The 21,303-nt window shown below is 35.3% G+C and overlaps 1 protein-coding gene across 1 annotated transcript in view; it reads right to left on the bottom strand.

The window, feature by feature from the left end:
- Positions 1-21,303, bottom strand: part of SHANK1 (SH3 and multiple ankyrin repeat domains 1) — a 639,575-nt gene that overhangs the window by 169,190 nt on the left and 449,082 nt on the right. Inside the window, 1 exon segment of the mRNA XM_053691067.1 lies at positions 337-419. Within this exon segment, the coding sequence (XP_053547042.1) occupies positions 337-419 (83 nt within the window).

Raw genomic sequence — 21,303 nt, 5'->3', positions numbered from 1 at the left:
CCAGGAGATATTTTTTGTCAAAAATAAAATTTTCTGTAATCTTCTGAGAAGAAAAATGTATCTAAAATCATTGTGCATTGCTGCATACTGGCATAGTTAATCTGAACAGAGTGGTATTTCCCAATCACTTCACCATCTGTGTCCTACAATTCACATTCTGTATAGATGAACACAAATTAGCTCTTTCACATCATATATTCAATCAATTTTATCTTGGTCATTTGTATTTGTTAAAGGAAAACATATCCCATGTGGGATTTTCTGCATTCTGTCTCAGTCTAGCAGAGCAGTGAGACACCAGCACCCTTTAATAATTATAAGAAAGACTGTCCTTACCCTTTGCTCCTCTCAACACAAAACCGAATCCTTCACTGTCCTTCTTCTGCAACAGCACAGTCTTTTCTTTAATAATGTAGTCACTGAAAGAGAAATGCAAATGTTAATTTGGTTCCTTGTGATAAAACTAGAATCACTTCCAAACAAGTACTTTTAGGTAATCCTACAAATTGTTTATGCTGGGCAGAAAGGGCAAGTGTGAAGCAGAATTAGAAACATGATGACTATTCTTATATATTGATAAAACATAATTTCACTTGTCAAGAATTCTGTAATTCAACAAGCTTTATTTATAAATGCCCTGGCTTTCAGACAATGCCAACAAATTGCCAAGGGGTTAAAATCCAAATTCTCCATAAAATGTTTAATTATGCATAAAAAAAAGTAACATTGTAATATACTTTCATTATTTATCCTGCCTACTTTCCTGTAATTTCATTCTGAAAACTGTTCCCAGAGCAAAATCCTGCAGTATCTATCACTTTACACCATTCTGTACAGTGATAGCTTGATCAGTGCAGCAATCTATTTATATATTTTCCTCATTGGCCACAACAAAAGGAGATAAGATAAACATACTTGAGACACAAATGTTTTTAAAATGTTTACTAGATTACAAGAGAACATAATAATATTAGTGCTATTATGGGCTAAAATCACTCTAAATCAATAGTGCTTTTATTTTTGCGCTCATATTATAAGTTGAAAATATTTTGTATAGGGTGCGTTAACATCTGGATGTCAGATAGGGTGCGCGCGCGCTAAATCCCTCACATAATAGACTTCTATAGGGGAGTGCTGAAAAATTCATGTCACCAATAGCGTGAGCACTAAGCCAAAGGTGTGCTAAACCTCTGCTCAAGTAGTCAAGTTCTTCACTAGTTATATACTATGGTGTTTCAATTCTGAATTCAGCATTCATCGTCTAAACAAATACATAATATGGCTGCCTAGGGTTGCCAGGTGTCCGTTATTAGACCGGACTGTCCGATATTTCAGGCTACTGCCCGGTAATTTTATTTAAAAAAAAAACGGACATAGCCTTTGCAGTTTTCTTTACATTTTTTTTTATGCCTGGCTTGTGGCTGCTGCTAGCTGCTTACCCGTAACCCCACACAACCAACCAGCCCCTGTTTAGCTAATAGCCAGTGTGTCTAAGTCTCACTCTCAACTCAGGCTCTGCTCAGCTGTCTGATCGGATCATCATCTTTCTGATCTGATTCCTGACAGTGATGTGCGGAGCCGGAGTTGAGTCGGGGCCTCTCTCTGCGCTGCCTGCCATATCGCACGTGATCATGCGGGTTACGTAAGCGTGACGTCATTACGCCAGAGAACAGAAGACCCGCTCTCAGCAGCCTCAGTCTGTGTGTCATTCATTGCCTGCAGGCGCCGCAGAGGCAGAGAGAGAGTCTAAGTGCAACTGCAGAGTGACAGCCAGCCAGAGCCAGCCCAGCAATAAGTTAGTGAGTAGTGACAGCCAGCCAGAGAGCCAGCCCAGCAATAAGTTAATAGTGCGTGCTGCCCTGCTAGTCTGCTTCCATCCCTTGTTGTGAAAAATTGTGACTTTTGAAATAATAATGTCTGATAACTCTGCTGTTATTTTAATTTAACAGACACTGTGAAGGCAAGTGTGTGCCTGAATAAGTCATCATAAATTATCTACACTGTGTCACACAAATCATTGAAGCAGCAGCCAGCCAATATATTATATATTATATTATATTATTATATATATATATTATATATGTGTGTGTGTATATATATATATATATATATGTGTATGTGTATATATATATATATATATATATATGCGTATGTGTGTATATATATATATATATATATATATATATATATATGTGTGTGTGTGTGTGTGTGTGTGTATGTATATACTGTATATGTATATATATATATATATATATATATATGAATATATGTGTATATATATATATACTGTGTATATATTGTATGTGTATATATATATATATAAATAAATATATATATATATATATATTTATCTTTTTCAGTAAATTTCACCGCAAACTAATCTCCCCCCCCCCCCCCCCCCCCCGCAGTTTTTTTTCTTGGGCGTTCAGTATTTTTGTGGAGGACACCTGGCAACCCTACTGCCGGCAGTGGCATTCAGATATTTTCAGGTTTGGATTTTTAAGTGTAAAAGCACAATACACAAATATATGTGGAATTCCAAATCTTTCTAAGTTGATCTTATACACTAATAAATCTGAAAAATGCACACACACCCAAACATACACACACACATATATATATATATATATATATATATATATATATATATATATATATATATATATATATAGATAGATAGATAGATAGATAGATAGATAGATAGATAGATAGAATATACAAGGAAAGTTATAGATTTAAAAATGAGTGGTGTCTTTAATTTTATGTACAGTATGCAGTAAACATTGTTTTACCCCTTGGATGCTGCAGAGGACTGAACCATACAATGACCCACATTACCAGCCTTCATTCTAATTCTGGCAAGGTAATTTTATAGGGCTTCCCCAACCCTGGAAGTAATTTTATAATTTTTTAATTTAGTGTGGCACCTTTCAGGGACACTGTATTCAATCACCCATAAAAAGAACATATCTGTTAATGCAGATTTATTTTTGCATGAATAAAATATGAAGCAAAAGGTTTTTTTTTAAATTGAAATGTATACTGCTGTATCCATTGTGTACTTTCTACTAATTCTCATTGGCTGATAGGAACTCCCTTTTAATTCTCATTGGCTGATAGGCACTTCCTACTAATGTTTATTGGCTGATATCCAATTTCTGTTCATTCTCATTGGTTAATAAGTACAACAAGAACTGCATATAACTCAGTTAACAGTGTACAACTAATACTGGTATATTAGTTTAAATGTAAAACTATTTTACTTCACATTTTTCAAGGAAAACAAAATCTATGTGTTTAAATACTGCTCATTCATATAGATTGCAAAAAACAACAATCATTCATATAGATGACAAACATTTTCAGTACAGCGTGTGCGTGTATGTAAATATATAACACACACAAATGCACACATACATAAAATAAACCTTTGAACCCTTCAATAATAAATCTTTATTTCACATTCAATATATATAAATATTTTTATTATTTCAATACATTTCTGATTTTTTGTTATCCATATTTCAACTGTTAACACTTTGGGGTATATTTATGAAGCAGGAGATGTTGTTTATTCTGTGCGAGCCTTCCAGGTTGCCGGAATCAGAATTTAAGAAGCAGCGGTCTTAAGACAGCTGCTCGTTAACTTGTTCGCCACCTTACTGTATCTCCCCACTTGCAGTATGAGTGTTCCTTGCACTATGCTTTAGAAATATAGCGCACACTAAAAAAATCACAGCCATGTTAAGAATCTGTGGTTAACCTTTATTTAACATCGACGTGTAATAGCACATTGTGCGCTATTAGCACAAGATAATGCACCCTGCGTTATCAATTGTGTTCCGCTTATAATGAAAATCCTGTCATATATAAAAATGTATTTTAACATCTTATTTATCTAGCATGAGATAAACATAACAACTTTATATCATTCTTATTCATTTAAAAGACATTGAAATGATGGATTATAATTCCCTGTTGTGCTTTTTTCCCCAGATACAAGTGTTCCGCTAGACTGTCTGAAGTGACATGCTCATCTAAAGTAACTCAGTGTCCCCTAAGGCAATGAGCAGCCTCAGGTATGTGCTTTTACTAATGCAGAGAGCCCCCGGCAATGCAGCCACTGATTGGTTGTGCCTTACAGGCCTTCTTTAAAAAAGTTAGAAGTGGATTAGTTGCTTGCCATTTTGAAAGGTACAGAGGAAAGTTTAATTTTTTTTAGTTTTTAAACACTAATACATGACTAAAATTGCAAAAGCACTAGATTACAAGTGGAGCACAAATATATTAGTGCTATTGTGCACTAACACAGTTCCAGTTAAATTAATAGCACTTTTATTTTTGTGCATATATTACCAGTTGAAAGTAATTTATTAGCGCTTATGCGAAAGTCTAGGGCCAATAACATCTGGATGTAGGAATAGCGCAAGTGAGCTAAAGCCCTCTATGTGGAGTGCTGAAAATCTCATGTCAGATATCAATTGAGTACTAAGCAAAAGGTGCTCTGAGCCAAAGGTTTGCTAAATGGAAGATCCGCTAAGCTGAAGGTCAAATAGTGGAGTTCTTTACTAAATTTTAAACCAATTCTCTCTCTCTCTCTCTCTCGATGTAGTGTATCATGTCCGTTGCACATCGATAAATGCAGACAGCATACGCTGTCTGCATTTATCATTGCACAAGCAGTTCTAGTGAACTGCTGGTGCAATGCCGCCCCCTGCAGATTTGCAGCCAATCGTCCGTTAGCAGGGGGTGTCAATCAACATGATTGTATTCGATCGGGTTGATTTCTGTCCGCAGTAGGGATGGGCGAATGTTTCTAAAAATTCGAAAATTTAAAATGAATTTTGATACATTCGTTCGAATTTCGAATGTTTATAGAACATTCTAAGATTCTATTTTCGAATTTTCGTTTCCGAATTTTTCAATAAAATTCGAAAATATTCATTCGAATAATAGAATGTTTAGCTATGTATTCATTCAATTTCGAAATGTAATATTCGAATTAGAATGTGACATTCGAATTTGAATGTGACATTCAAATTTGAAATAGTATTTCTATTCTACAACTATGTTTAAAAATGTAATATTCGAATTTGAATGCTACATTCGAATTCGAATGTCACATTCGAATTTGAAATAGTATTTCTAGTCTAATACTGTGTTTTAAATGTGATATTCGATTCGAATGTGACATTCGAATTCGAAATAGTATTTCTAGTCTAATACTGTTTTATAAATGTAATATTCGAATTTGAATGTGACATTCAATTCGAATGTGATATTCAATACGAATGTCACATTCGAAATAGTGTTTCTAATCTATAATTGTGTTTTATAAATGTAATATTTGAATTCGAATGTGACATTCGAATGTAACATTCGAAAACTGTAAACAACATTCGAAAATCGAATTTTTAAGAATATTCGTTCTTATCAACATTCTATTATGTAAATCGAATTTCTACAACAACATTCGTTCTAACATTCGAATTCGGATATAAACACATTCGCCCATCCCTAGTCCGCAGCCTCAGAGCAGACGGACAAGTTATGGAGCAGCAGTCTTTAGACCGCTGCTTCATAACTTCTGTTTCCGGTGAGCCTAAAGGCTCGCGCGGAAACAGGGGCATCAAGCTCCATATGGAGCTTGATAAATCAGCCCCTAATTGTAGAATTCCAGTGCACATGGCTGGCTTTACGCGCCTAACCCTGCCACACATCTGTCTCTTATTAGCATTAGATAATAAGATTACAAACTACAAAAAGTGCAAACAAAATGAAAGTGGCTAGCCCGTCTACTACAGTAACAAGTCAGAAGTCAGAATTGGCTCGTTCCAAATAAGGCATGTATTGGGTAGAGTTTGGCTATTGAATAACAATTTCAGAAAACAATGTGTTAATGCAATAAAAACATTTTCATATTAAACTAAAATGCTAATGTATTGTACGGCTGCAGTAAAATATTGTAATTACAAGGCGTGCACTGTCCCTTTAATGCTTATGTCTCTTGTCCTTCTTTAAATTAATCAATTAACCTATTGTGGTAATGAGATTTATATCTAGCTAACGTCTCACATACTCCCAAAAAACAAAAGCAAATAAATTAAAACATCCATCAGAACAACCTTAATGAGATGACTATATTGCTGCTTTCAGTAAGAACAGAAATTTGAGGGACAAAGTACATGTCATGCTTAAATCCAATTGATTTTCTAGTGGCTGTTTTCACAGTGAGTAATGTTGAAATTGCAAATTATCTGAGATTGGAGATAGGCCCACCCTTTGGTTGGGGTAAGAGGGGTACCAGAGGGAAGGTGGGGAGGGGGAGGGGCAGGGCCTACAGCAAAAGCATTAGGCAGGGGAGAGGGAGGGATGAGGCTTTACACTATAGAACAATATTGTCTTGGGTTGTGAAGGCCCTCAGAGAGTGGAGGTGGGGAGGGTGAGGGGGCCCTACACTACAGAAAAAAAAGAAATTATAACTATAAAATAACCCAGTGTGTGGGGAGAAGAAAGGTGTATGGGAGGGATCAGTATATATATATATATATATATATATATATATATATATATATATATATTTATATAATATTTTTTTTCCATTTTCCGACCCCCCTGTAGCATGTGACAGCCATTAGTCAATCACAGACTAGTATACGTATACACTGTAAACTTCTGCGCATGCTCAGTAGGAGCTGAAGCCTCAGAATGTGTGCATATAAAATAACTATGCACAATTCGATAATGGAAGTAAATTGGAAAGTTTCTTAAAACTGCATACTCTATCTGAATCATGAAAGTTTAATTTGGCTTAAAGTGAAAGTCAACCACAGCGTTTTTGAAATGCTAGGGTTGACTGTTTAAACAAATAAAGGGCACTTTCATTCATGAAGTATAAGACACTTCATGCAGAAAGTGCATTTATTCGTTTCAACTGTTTGCCATTCTTAGCTGCTACGGCAGCCCACGGCAAAAAAATATTTTTTGTAAGAGGTGACGTTTTTCACCTCTTAGCCAATAGCCGTGTGGTAAATCCAGTTTGGCGAATGGTTGAAACGAATAAAGGCACTTTCTGCATGAAGTATCTTATACTTCAGGAATGAAAGTGCCCTTTATTTGTTTAAAAAACAGTCAACCCTAGTGTTTCAAAAACGCTGTGGTTGACTTTTACATTAAGTGTCCCTTTAACCTTACAAGCTTAACCCCTTCACTGCTGGGAATTTCAAAAGTGTGGTGTGCAGCTGCAATTAGCAGCCTTCAAATTGCCAAATAACAATAGCAAAGCCATGCATGTCTGCTATTTCTGAACAAAGGGGATCCCACAGAAGCTTATACAACCATTTATCTTATGACTGCAGTAGTTGTGTGTAAATAATTTCTGTGAAAATCTCAAATTTTGTGATAAAGTTAACATTTTTTCTATGCTCCTACTTGGCGACCAAATAATTTAATGAAATATACCAAAATGTGCTTAGATCACTGGTTTTCAAACTTGTCCTCGGGCCTCCCTAAATTACCTTATTTTGAGGATATCTGAACTGGAGCACAGTTAAAATAATCAGCTGATTAGTAAATAATAATTTTCCTGCTTTTACCCAAGGTAATCCTGAAAATCTGGACCCCAGAACTACATATATATAGTTTGACAGGTAAATTAAAAATGCTAAAAATTCTCCAGTATTTTGGCCAAGTTTTTTCTCTGAAATTCCTTGTAGTGAAGGGGATTAAAATGAATAAAAATGTAATTGCATGTTTAAAGGTATTTGACATAGTAAGACTCAAAAGTAACCTAATTTGTAACCTTTACACTTTACTTCAGGTCTCAAGTCACACTAAATATTCAAGTGCAGTTACGGCTTGCACTCGCGTGGAACCTATAATTTTCAACTTGTAATACGAGCCCTATTTAGCATGGTCGTGATATCAGTTAAAAGTATAGGTAGCTCTAGAGTCAGCCGTGCTAACCTTTCTTTGGTAAATAGGATTTACCATGGACTTGTAATATCAAGCTGTGCACTTATTTTAGTGCAGTCCAGCTGGACAGATACCTTAGCATGCTAAGGCACTGTGGCTGAACTCTGTAGCTATCCAAGGTTTGCAGGTTCGATCCCCGGGGAGGTCCAATAAGCCATTCATCCTTCCGAGGTCGATAAAATGAGCAGCGCCTTGAGACCCTTACGGGTGATTAGCCACGCTTTACAAGTACCCAAAACATACATCCTGCATTATTATTAGCATGCCACTTGTAATCTGGCCCTTAGTGTTTCAAACACATTGCAGTAGATTGTAAACCATGTATTACAGACTTTAACCACCTGAAACTAAATATAGAAAAAGTTGTATTTCAACTGAAATAGAATATATTCCAGAATTAGGTAGAAGAAAATTCACAAAAGTTGTCAAGAGCATTGTAAGTAAACAGTAAATCTGTGTATCACCATCTAGGGGCCGAATTATCGAGCTTCGAACTGAGCTTAATGCCCCGTGTTTTCAGGCTCGCCATAAACACAAGTTATCGCCAGAAATCAACCCAATCGGGTTGATTGAAACCCCCTGCTAGCCGCAAATCTGCAGGGGGCGGTATTGCACCAGCAGTTCACAAGAACTGCTGATGCAACGATAAATGCCGAGAGTGTATGCTGTCAGCATTTATCGATGTGCAGCAGACATGATCTTCAATATCGGATCATGTCCGCTCACATAATGATAAATAGGCCCCCTAATCTTAACTCAAGTAAATATTGTCTAATAACAAGAAGCTATAGTTATTCATTTCTTTCTTTATTTAGTGTAGATCATGAACTATTCAAATTTAATGTTAAAAATAGACTTCAGAAGTCTACTTGAAAATTAAATATTTCAAATAGTCATAAGGAACGATCACATAGGATAAATATAGAAATATTAAGCTTGTGAAAGCAAATTTGCATTGGCCTCTGCTCAGTGTATTTAGCTGAATTCAATTCCACACAATGTAATGAATACTGCACTTATAGATAGCAAATATGATGGAAGGTTATCAAAAACAGCTGACAGAAAGCAAAATACTAGCTTCAGATCTCAATGGATATGAAAAGTTGCAAAGCAAAGTATTTTAATGAAGAGTATTTTGTTGCGGAATAAGTGTGAACACAGCATTTTTCCAGATCTCATGAGGTAAAAACTGACCTTTCACAGAGTGGTTAATGAATAAGTGCAATAACAAACAAATTGAACAGATATTTTTATAGCAAAAGTAAAAAATGATGCTGTATTGAAAAAATGCATTTCACATACTGAAAACCTAGGTTATAGCATTTGCTTTCTGGCCTCTCTAAGCAGCACATAAAAGTACAATTTTTTTAAAGAAATGCAAGAGGTGCTTTAAGGGACACTGAACCCAATTTTTTTCTTTTGTGATTCAGATACAGCATGAAATTTTAAGCATCTTTTTAATTTACTCCTATTATCAAATTTTCTTCATTCTCTTGGTATCTTTATTTGAAATGCAAGAATGTAAGTTTAGATGCTGGCCCATTTTTGGTGAACAACCTGGGTTGTCCTTGCTGATTGGTGGATAAATTCATCCACCAATAAAAAAGAGCTGTCCAGAGTTCTGAATAAAAAAAAATGCTTAGATGCCTTCTTTTTCAAATAAAGATAGCAAGAGAACAATTTAAAATTGCTAATAGGAGTAAATTAGAAAGTTGCTTAAAATTGCATGCTCTAACTGAATCATGAAAGAAAAAAAATTGGGTTCAGTGTCCCTTTAAAGGGATATGAAACCCAGTTTTTTTCTTTCATGATTCGGAAAGGGCATGCAATTGTAAGCAGCTTTCTCCTATTATCAATTTCTCTTCGTTTTTCTTCTTATCTTCAGTTGAAAAAGCAGTAATGTAAGCTTAGAAGACGGCCTATTTTTCATCCAGCACCTAGGTTGCACTTGCTTATCAGTGGCTACATTTAGCCACCAATAAGAAAGCGCTGTCCTGGTTCTGAACCAAAAACATGCTCACTCCTAAACTTAGATTTCTGCTTTCTCAAGTAAAGATACCAAGAGAACGAAGAAAAATTGATAATAAGAGTAAATTAGAAAGTTGCTTAAAATTGCATGCTCTATCTTGACTAGACTATTCCTTTAATTTAACCTAATAATGTAATCCCATATTTCACAAACTAATAATAATACTTATTATTACTGTCTTTGAGAAAGCGGCATAACGGCGTGATACACGTCAGATGACGTAGGCTGTGTTCTGTTACACCCACACTCCTCCATGTTTGTCCATTGACTTGTAAGTTTTTAAAGTTGTGCAATACATTTCTGCATTTTTAATTTATGACTAGTGCCGTATTGGAATTGTTGCCACTTCACTCTGCTCACCCTTTCTTCTGGATACTACTTCTTTTTTATTGGACATAGACATGTTTCTCAAGATGACTATAACAGTTAAATAATGAGATATAGTTTAAAATAACATCCAATGAGCTTATCCTATCAGTTACAATCTAAATTTTAAAGTACTATCTAAAAGAATGTTTAACCTAATATAGAACCTGAATCAAACTAACATAGTCAAAAAACAACCACAAAACAAATGCAGTTTCCATTACTACAACCATGTTACCGATATTAAAAGGTTATTTTGAATTAGGAATATCATAAATAAGCATAATAAATATATTAACCCCTAGATGCCATTAGGTCTGTCCATGCCGTGCTAAAAGAGATACACCTTTAGGACCGCAAGGAACACCCTAACTTTTGTGGTGTCCTGCTCCCGTCCTTTTAAAGCTCCAATGGATCCAACTGTGGGACATGCCTAGAAATGTGGGCAGTCCCCCAGGAGCCAATCAGCACCATTTGGAGTCACGTGATTGCAGTGATGATCATGTGACATCCTGTCTGCACAGTCGTTTACATTTTAATTATAGACATTTGCCTGTGTCCTGAAGGGGTTAAACAGATCTCAACAATTATAACTGAGGAAATCCACTAAAAACATTCCCCACAATTTTAGTTTATTCCAATTAAAGGGATATTAAATGCTAAATGTATTCAATAATCATAGTCAATCGTGGCGCCATGTTTAAATATAGCTTTAACTGCATTTCAGTACTGATTTGTTTGCACATGACCAGAAAATCTCCTTCAGATACCTGCAGTGTAACCTAGGTTCCAAAATGGAAGCCCCCCTAATTAGAGGGAGGTGCATGAAATGTATATAGTGTTTAATTTTACTTTAACTCTGAAAATCTGAGTCCATTTCCAAACAGTGTAAATAATACATTTGTTCCTTGCAATTTCAAATGCATTTTTAAAATCTAAATAATTCCATGCTCTCTTCTTGTAGATTATTATGTTGTAAAGTCAAAAACAAAACAATGAGGTAATGACAAGGGTCCTGAAACAAAACATTATTCAGCACTTTAATTTTATACTAATCAATAAATGAATCAATAAATAATAATGATAATGTCTTTTGTGCACAGTAGATTTTCATTTAGACCTTTTTATTCAACAAAAACATTAGGAATGTTTGTTGCCCTATTAATAATTTAAAGGGACATTAAAGTGATTTTTTTTTTTTTTGTAGATCAAAGGACTTGTAGGAATATTGCTTAATACTTAATGGGTTTCTATCAAATGTGCCAATTGCGCACAAACTTACACTTTCTGTTAGTTTCTAAATAAAAATAAATATTTACTTTTTTTCTTAAACAAGTGCACAAAATGCAGCTGCAGAGTAGATTAAAACATGATTTAGCCTCTTCTCTTTAACATGATAAATTGCTGCAGGTAAGATCCATAAAATAACATATAGCAAATTTAAGGCAACTTGAGGCTGTGTTGCAGCAGATTTTTTTAGAGGTGGAAAGATGGATCTGTAAAATTGTTTCTGAACACTGACAGAACAGTAATCATGGTTTTTGGGACACATCAAAAATTAAAAAATCAAATAACACAAATTTAAACATAATTATATTATCAAACTTTAGACTGGCCCCTGTCAATTCCTATAAATATCTCGGTATTTGGCTTGATCCTAACCTGTGGTTTGGACCTCATATTGACAAACCATTGTCCAAACTGTAACCTAAAATTGGAGCCCTTTAGTTAGGAAACATATTGTAAAACATATGCTGATCCCAGCAATCGATTACGGGGATGTTGAGTATGCGTCTGTGCCTCATATTCATCTCAGTATACGTGTAGCTCACTATAACTAATTTTGCCGATTTGTACTGCAATGTGATTACAAAGCTCATCATTTTGATATGTTAAAAGAACTAAACTGGCTCTCGCTTGACTCTAGACGCTTTCACAAGAACTACTGGTGCAATGATAAATGCCAACAGCGTTATTGATGTGCAGCGATGTGCAGCAGACTTGATACGCTACTTCGTATCATGTCCACTCGCACATTGATAAATATACCTCCTTGTGTCTATGTATAGCTATGTAAAAATCTAACTATTTGCACAATATGTAATTTATTGCTGGCCTAATCCAGGAAATACTTGAATAAAGGAAACACTAGAAAACAATAGAAATCACAATGTATTTTTCCTGGTAAAACATTTTAAAAATAAATCAATTAAATAAATAAATAAATAGATTTTATACCTTGGCAAATAATATGGATGTTTTCACATCTCCTTTAAAGGGCCATAATACCCAAATGTTTAAACACTTGAAAGTGCTGCAGCATAGCTGTAAAAAGCTGACTAGAAAATATCACCTGAACATCTCTATGTAAAAAAGAAAGATATTTTACCTCAAAAGTTCCTCAGTAGCCACCTCCCATTGTAAAGGATTTCTAAGCAGCATATTAGTATGTCTGTCCTGGGACAATTGAAAGGATGAGCCTCATGAACTCTCATGTTATTTCCCCAATCAGGTAAAGGAAGTTTACTATGAAATCTCATGAGAGTTAAGTCAAATCTCATGAGATCACAGTAAGAGTTCATGACCTCAGCACTGCTGATTGGCTGCTGTTCATTTCTTTATTTTTTATTTTTTTTCCCCTGCTGCTGGGAGCAGCTGAGTATAACTTTTTACACAGAACTTACTCTGCTGAGCTGAGGAGATTGTGAGGTAAAATATCTTCCTTTTTTTACATAGAGATGCTCAGGTGATATTTTCTCAGCTTTTTACAGTTATACTGCATCAGTTACAAGTGATTTATCATATGAGTATTATGTCCCTTTAAGCTGTAGATGACTAACATTTGAATATATGGGAATTTTCTTCCCACTTACGCTTTTATGCTTTAAATATACACTCAGCATTTTTCTAATGCATTCCATTGGTAAATGACACTTTAGAGATAGAGATGAACAGATATAAAACATACAGCAACACAACTGTATGGTTAGAGAGAAACCTACAGGGAAATGCACACTATGGATGTTTTACTGTTTGCAAATATCACATAATTAGGATAAGCACTGGTCTCAATAACATCAAAAGTGTAACGAATAAGACAGAAACAGAATAAAAAGATAGCAGAAGGTGGAAATAAAATATTTTTGGGTTGATCACAATCTATCTTTTCATAATTATTGTCATGTTTTGGGTGGCAGGTGAGCCTGTTTTGATATCAACTCAATCACAATCAGCTGTTTTCAGTATCTATCAATGATTGTTTTGCTGAAATATGGTTCAAAGAAAAAAAGGAAATTATAAGCGCTAGAAGATGTGTGAACCCAGCTTAACTTGTGAATTCCCCTCCCGGAAAACAAATGAAGCAACAAGCAATATAAAAAGAAAGTTAAGCGCTAAAAGCAAGGGTGCTAATGTATAGTGACCAAGTATATAATCACATCCAATGTAATAAGACCCAAAATGTAGCGGGTGATAAGGTGAAAAAAAGTGAATATAATTAGTCCATGAGGAGAAATATGTATATGTGGTAATCAGAATATGTAGTATACTAGGATAGTATCAATCAAAGGAATAACACTGTAGAAATATATGTCCAATATAAAGAAGAAAACTAAAGTGGCAAATAATGTATCAAATGTCCATAGAATATATCAATTTATTTAAAAAACAATCTCAATAGAGTTATGTGCAAATCAGACAAACGCAATTTCTAAAATATAGTAACATTAAAAGGTGAGGGACGTCTCCCTCAAACATACAGCTATAAAAGACCTATTAAAATAAAGCAGTCAGTACTTGCACTTTTAGAAAATGTCTCAATCCAAGATCAGTAGGGAAATTTCCTTAGTTGTCAGTTGCGATAAAGGGTGTTTTGCCGTATTTAGTGAAGAGAGGTCAATAAGCGTGTTTAGTGAGATGCAGTGCTCACCATTTGTTCACGGCTTGGAGTTACCGACTGATGGTTTGGGCGGCTTTTTATGCGGCTCTTGCGTGACCCCTATGACGTCACGTATGTAATTGATGTTCAGTATTTTCGTAGCAACCCCTATTCCCTAGTAAAAAGGAGGTCCTGGGGGAGATGTAGGAAATCTTTGCGGTCACAGTAGGTGACTAGTATTCTTTCTATACATTTAGAAGTAATGAATGGTAAAGAACATCAAGAATGATTAAGCTATGCTTAAAGACTTTGCGGTCGCTATATAGCGACTAGGGATAATATGTTAAGGTTGGTTTCTGTGGTTCTGTGGAGCCGCCCAAACCATCAGTCGGTAACTACAAGCCGTGAACAAATGGTGAGCACTGCATTTCACTAAACACGCTTATTGACCTCTCTTCACTAAATATGGCAAAACACCCTTTATCGCAACTGACAACTATCCTTACTGATCTTGGATTGAGACATTTTCTAAAAGCGCAAGTACTGCTTTATTTTAATAGGTCTTTTTATAGCTGTATGTTTGAGGGAGACGTCCCTCACCTTTTAATGTTACTATATTTTAGAAATTGCATTTGTCTGATTTGCACATAACTCTATTGAGATTGTTTTTTAAATAAATTGATATATTCTATGGACATTTGATACATTATTTGCCACTTTAGTTTTCCTCTTTATATTGGACATATATTTCTACAGTGTTATTCCTTTGATTGATACTATCCTAGTTTACTACATATTCTGATTACCACATATACATATTTCTCCTCATGGACTAATTATATTCACTTTTTTTCACCTTATCACCCGCTACATTTTGGGTCTTATTACTTTGGATGTGATTATATACTTGGTCACTATACATTAGCACCCTTGCTGAAATATGGCCCTATATATGTCCTAGTCCTGGTTTACTAATCACAATTCAGATTTTCAATGTCAACACTTTTCATCATTTCAATTATTACCGTAAACCTAAAAAGGTTTATAATGGAACATTGATTTTGTAAGGGAAACACATTGAAATTACACTTTTATATTAGTAGCTGTTAGAAAGCAACATGACCAAACAGATAAAAACGCTACTTCCTTAATCAAAGTTAAAGAAGTAATAATAAGCACTTTTATGCTAATAAAGATTAATAGAATCCATAACCCAACAAATACACGCTCACTATACAGTACTATGGAGGTTAATAGGTTAATTGCATACATGGCACTTATTAGCATCATTAAACACTATTAAAATGGATCCATCAGCATAAGGCACTTCAGCCTATGATGTAATCGCTACCCCCCCCCCCCCAAATTGCCATATTGTTTGTGAAAAATTGTGCATTATGATTTTTGAATTACAAAATCAGGAGATTAACTATGCACTGAGATAATAATTTCATGGTGTCTTCAAGATGTAACAATTCTGAGCTTCACGGGTAATAATGGCAACAGCATTTTGCAAGTATGATCACTGGAAATATACACTGACAATACCCCATTGTTCAAAAATTGTTTTCTACCCCTCTATTTATACATTTTTCTGCATTATATGCAGCATTACAACTTTTACTAACTGTAGTCATGGGTCTCCATTTATTAAGTAGCGGATGCTGCCTCGGAGGCCCTTTGTTTCAGGATTGCCCCCCTTTTAGGTGGTGGATCGATCGGGATGATTGACAGACCCTGCTAGTGATTTATTGGCCGCCAGGGAGTTTGGGTGCGGCATTGCACAAGCATTTCACCAGAAATGCTTGTGCAATGTTAAATGCAGACAGCATATGCTATCCGCGTTTAGCGATGTTGAGCGGACATGAATTACTACAGTGAATAATGTCCGCTTGACATTTAATAAGTCAACCCCTAAGCACTGACTTTCAGTCCATTGTTCTGACCAGTACAGTTTAGCCTAGCTCATTAATTTAGTCAGGCTGTCAAAGCTTTACTTAATTTGGACCGTCGGCATCCAGAGGGGTTCAAGAAAAGCATTTCCTCCTTGGATTTTTGCTATGTATATCCATATACTAGTGTTTGTTTATATAACCATTCATATTGGCAGGTCAATTTATTATTTTCTGCCCCTACTACACAGAAAAATATCAGCTGAAAACGATGAATAAAAAACAAAATACATGGATAGATTTAATAGAAATCTAAAGAATTATTCACTACGGCACATCTCTAAAATTGCTGGATTCACATTTTAAGTTAAATAATTAGTGTATATATAAATTAGAGACATTAGGCTCCATTTATAAAGTTCCATGCGGACAAGGTTCTCATTGAGAGAACCTGCCCACATGCATTTGAAAGCTCAAGATCAACATCTTCTGCCGCAATTGCGTGTCTGACTTTCGTAACTTCTAAGGTTGCAGACACGTTAAAACGTAGTGGTCGTGCTTTTTAATTTTCGTTGCAGGCTCACATGAGCTACTTAAAGTGAAGATAAATTTTCGATGAATTATTGCCCTGTTTTTAATAATCCTATTAAAAACAAGGGCACTTTAATTTGTCAAAATTGACATTTCACTCATTTTCTTCAAAAACATACCTTTTAATCCAGACAGCCGCTGCAGCACTTCCTCCACCCATCGCAAGCCCTCTTTGCGGGTCAAAAATGGCGAATCCGGTTTCCTCCAATCACAGAGTTGCCTCAGGCCATGATCCCCCGGGGGAAAGCCGTGATTGGAGGAAGCTGGATTTGTCATTTCTGACATAAGAAAAGGCTTCCGACGGCCGGGGGAATAGCTGGAGCGGCTTTCAGGATAAAAGGTATGTTTTTGAAGAAAAGGAGTGAAATGTCAATTTTTATTAATTAAAGTGCCCTTGTTTTTAATAGGTTTATTAAAAACAAGGGCACTAATTCATGGAAATTGACCTTCACTTTAAGCAGCTTCATAAGGGAGGCCATTGTGTCATTTTAGAATGTAAATACATAAATATATATATATATATTTACTCACACAGTATATATATATATTTACTCACACAGTATATATATATATTTACTCACACAGTATATATATATTTACTCACACAGTATATATATATTTACTCACACAGTATATATATATTTACTCACACAGTATATATATATTTACTCACACAGTATATATATATATACACTCACACAGTATATATATACTGTATATACAGTGGATATAAAAAGTCTACACACCCCTGTTAATATGTCAGGTTTTTGTGATGTAAAAAAATGAGACAAAGATAAATCATTTCAGAACTTTTTCCACCTTTAATGTGACCTATAAACTGTACAACTCAATTGAAAAACAACCTGAAATCTTTTAGGTAAAGGGAAATAAAAGTAAAAAACTAAAATACTATGGTTGCATAAGTGTGAACACCCTTAATCTAATACTATATTGAAGCACCTTTTGATTTTATTACAGCACTCAGTCTTTTTGGGTATGAGTTTTTAAGCATGGCACATCTTGACTTGGCAAGATTTGCCCACTCTTCTTTGCAAAAACACTCTAAATCTGTCAGAATGCAAAGGCATCTCCTGTGCACAGCCCTCTTCAAATCACCCCACAGATTTTGAATTGGATTCAGGTCTGGGCTCTAGCTGGGCCATCCCAAAATTTTAATCCTCTTCTGGTGAAGCCATTCCTTTGTCTGGTATTTGGAACTGTTCATTATTCCCTCTACCTTGACTAAGGCCCCAGTTCCAGCTGAAGAAAAACAGTCCCAAAGCATGATGCTGCCACCACCATGCTTCACTGTGGGTATGGTGTTCTTTTGGTGATATGCAGTGTTGTTTTTGCGCCAAAAATATCTTTTGGAATTATGGCCAAAAAGTTCAACTTTGGTTTCATCAGACCAGAACACCTTTTGCAACATGCTTTTGGGAAACTTCAGATGTGTTTTTGCAACATTTAGCCGGGCTTGGATGTTTATTCCTGCAGCTCCTTTAATGTTGCTGTAGGCCTCTTGGCAGCTTCCCAGACCCGTTTTCTTCTCGTCTTTTCATCAATTTTGGACGGACATCCAGTTCTTGGTAATGTCACTGTTGCTAGGAAAAAAGGTGGTGATAGACTGCGCTGGAATATGAGGGTATAGCTAATGAGTTGAGATAGGACTTCCTCTAAAGGTCCCAAAGGAAAAGTTTAGTGTACAAAGAGGTAACACACCAGCGCCAAAGAATGGCAATAATACCCTAAAGAACACTAGGTCAATGTATAGATGAATAAAGGTATAAATTTATTACTAAACTTTAAACAACACTGATAAAAATACTGTAAAATGTTTTATAAAACAGTAGTCAATTACCTTATTATATATGACTATTAAAAGAAAGTGTAGGTTGGCCAACCTGAATAATAGATAATAAAATATATATTTTTTCTTTAGATGGTAGTTTCATTTAAAACAGATCCAGCCCTAAATAGAGATATACAGCGCTAAATGTACGCAACACACTGCAAGAGGGCAATCATAGTTCAGACTGAAATAGAGTAAAATATGCAGTACAAAATGTAAAATAAAATGCAGTATCTTGCAATCTCAAATTATAGCAGCAAAATAGGAGAGTCTTAAGTACAGTGCGTAAAACACTGATGATATAATCCACTGATATTCGTGGTTATACACAGTCTTTGTGATGTTTAAGAGGCCTCTTAAAATATAGAGATCTTATGGCAGATAGTATCAATATGTGACAAGCGGTTAATAATATTGAAACAACTTGTTTTTCTCCGTTTGCAGCTGAGAGGTACCTTTATGAGTGATCCAGGATTGTCCTTTCTGTGTCAGAAGCACTGTATTGCTTCTAGTAGAAGCTAGGTAAGGTATCCTTGAATTCCGAAATCCAGCCGATCGTGAAGCCGGTTCAGCGTTCTCCCGCTGTGAGCCTTCAGACTACGCGCCTTCTCCGGAAGGCTCTCTGATTGGCCCTCAGGATTTTGGTGGGAGTGTCCGCTTACGATGTGGGTGCCGGCTCTACGGCTTCTATTGAGAGTATCTCCTAAGGCGTTCTTGACGTCTTCTCTGGTCTCCTTGGATGATAGAAATGTGGCAGCAACGTGTTTCAACTGAGAGTACTCAGTCTTTGTCAAGCTCGACAAAGACTGAGTACTCTCAGTTGAAACGCGTTGCTGCCACATTTCTATCATCCAAGCAGACCAGATAAGATATACCTTACCTAGCTTCTACTAGGTAAGGATACCTTACCTAGCTTCTACTAGAAGCAATACAGTGCTTCTGACACAGAAAGGACAATCCTGGATCACTCATAAAGGTACCTCTCAGCTGCATACGGAGAAAAACAAGTTGTTTCAATATTATTAACCGCTTGTCACATATTGATACTATCTGCCATAAGATCTCTATATTTTAAGAGGCCTCTTAAACATCACAAAGACTGTGTATAACCACGAATATCAGTGGATTATATCATCAGTGTTTTACGCACTGTACTTAAGACTCTCCTATTTTGCTGCTATAATTTGAGATTGCAAGATACTGCATTTTATTTTACATTTTGTACTGCATATTTTACTCTATTTCAGTCTGAACTATGATTGCCCTCTTGCAGTGTGTTGCGTACATTTAGCGCTGTATATCTCTATTTAGGGCTGGATCTGTTTTAAATGAAACTACCATCTAAAGAAAAAATATATATTTTATTATCTATTATTCAGGTTGGCCAACCTACACTTTCTTTTAATAGTCATATATAATAAGGTAATTGACTACTGTTTTATAAAACATTTTACAGTATTTTTATCAGTGTTGTTTAAAGTTTAGTAATACATTTATACCTTTATTCATCTATACATTGACCTAGTGTTCTTTAGGGTATTATTGCCATTCTTTGGCGCTGGTGTGTTACCTCTTTGTACACTAATGTCACTGTTGCGCCATATTTTCTTCACTTGATGATGACTGTATTCACTGTGTTCCATGGTATATCTAATGCCTTGGAAATTCTTTTGTACCCTTCTCCTGACTGATACCTTTTAACAATGAGATCCCTCTGATGCGTTAGACACTCTATGCGGACCATGGCTTTTGCTGTAGGATGCGACTAACAAAATGTCAGGAAAGACCAACTAGAACAGCTGAACATTATTTGGGGTTAATCAGAGGCACTTTAAATGATGACAGGTGTGTACTGACTCCTATTTAACATGATTTTAAATGTGATTGCTTAATTCTGAACACAGCTACATCCCCAGTTATAAAATTGTGTTCACACTTATGCAATTCATATTATTTTATTTTTTTATTTTTATTTCCCTTTACCTAAAAGATTTCAGTTTGTTTTTCAATTTGGTTGTACAGTTTATAGGTCACATTAAAGGTGGAAAAAGTTCTGAAATGATTTATCTTTGTCTCATTGTTTTACATCACAGAAACCTGACATTTTAACAGGTGTGTGTAGACTTTTTATATCCACTGTATGTATATATATATATAAAGATAGATAAATAGATAGAAAAATGATATCTATCTATTTGATACTTCATATTATTACGCATTTACCTAAATCATACCTTTGTGATTTATAGCATGTGAATTGCTGCAACAAACTACTATTATACCTCTTTGCTGCTCTGCAGTGACCTTGACATTTTCATTTTGCATTGTCTGCGTCAAATGCAGTTCTGGATACATTTTGATGCACTTTTAAAAAACACACAAAAATACATACACAGGAACACACACACACAAACAAATCAATTTAAATGCAGTCCTATTGCAAAGTGTTTAACTGTACCAGCACTGGCCATACACAGGAGAATTTGATCTAACAACATTAGTCCAATCCAATCTTTTCTATAATGTTTATCAGCTGTTTCATGGCTCATAATATGCATTTTTGTCATCAGACAATTACAATTCAAACAATAACTCCATACACCATTTCCGTGTTTAATAACGATCATATATACAATATATTACCTGTTGCAAAATCAATACAGATATCTAATATACCAGTATAATATATATATATATATATATATACCAATGAATACCTATCAGT

This window comes from Bombina bombina, chromosome 8, assembly GCF_027579735.1.
Source record: "Bombina bombina isolate aBomBom1 chromosome 8, aBomBom1.pri, whole genome shotgun sequence".
Taxonomy (NCBI): domain Eukaryota; kingdom Metazoa; phylum Chordata; class Amphibia; order Anura; family Bombinatoridae; genus Bombina; species Bombina bombina.
This window is presented reverse-complemented; position numbering and strand designations above follow the sequence as displayed.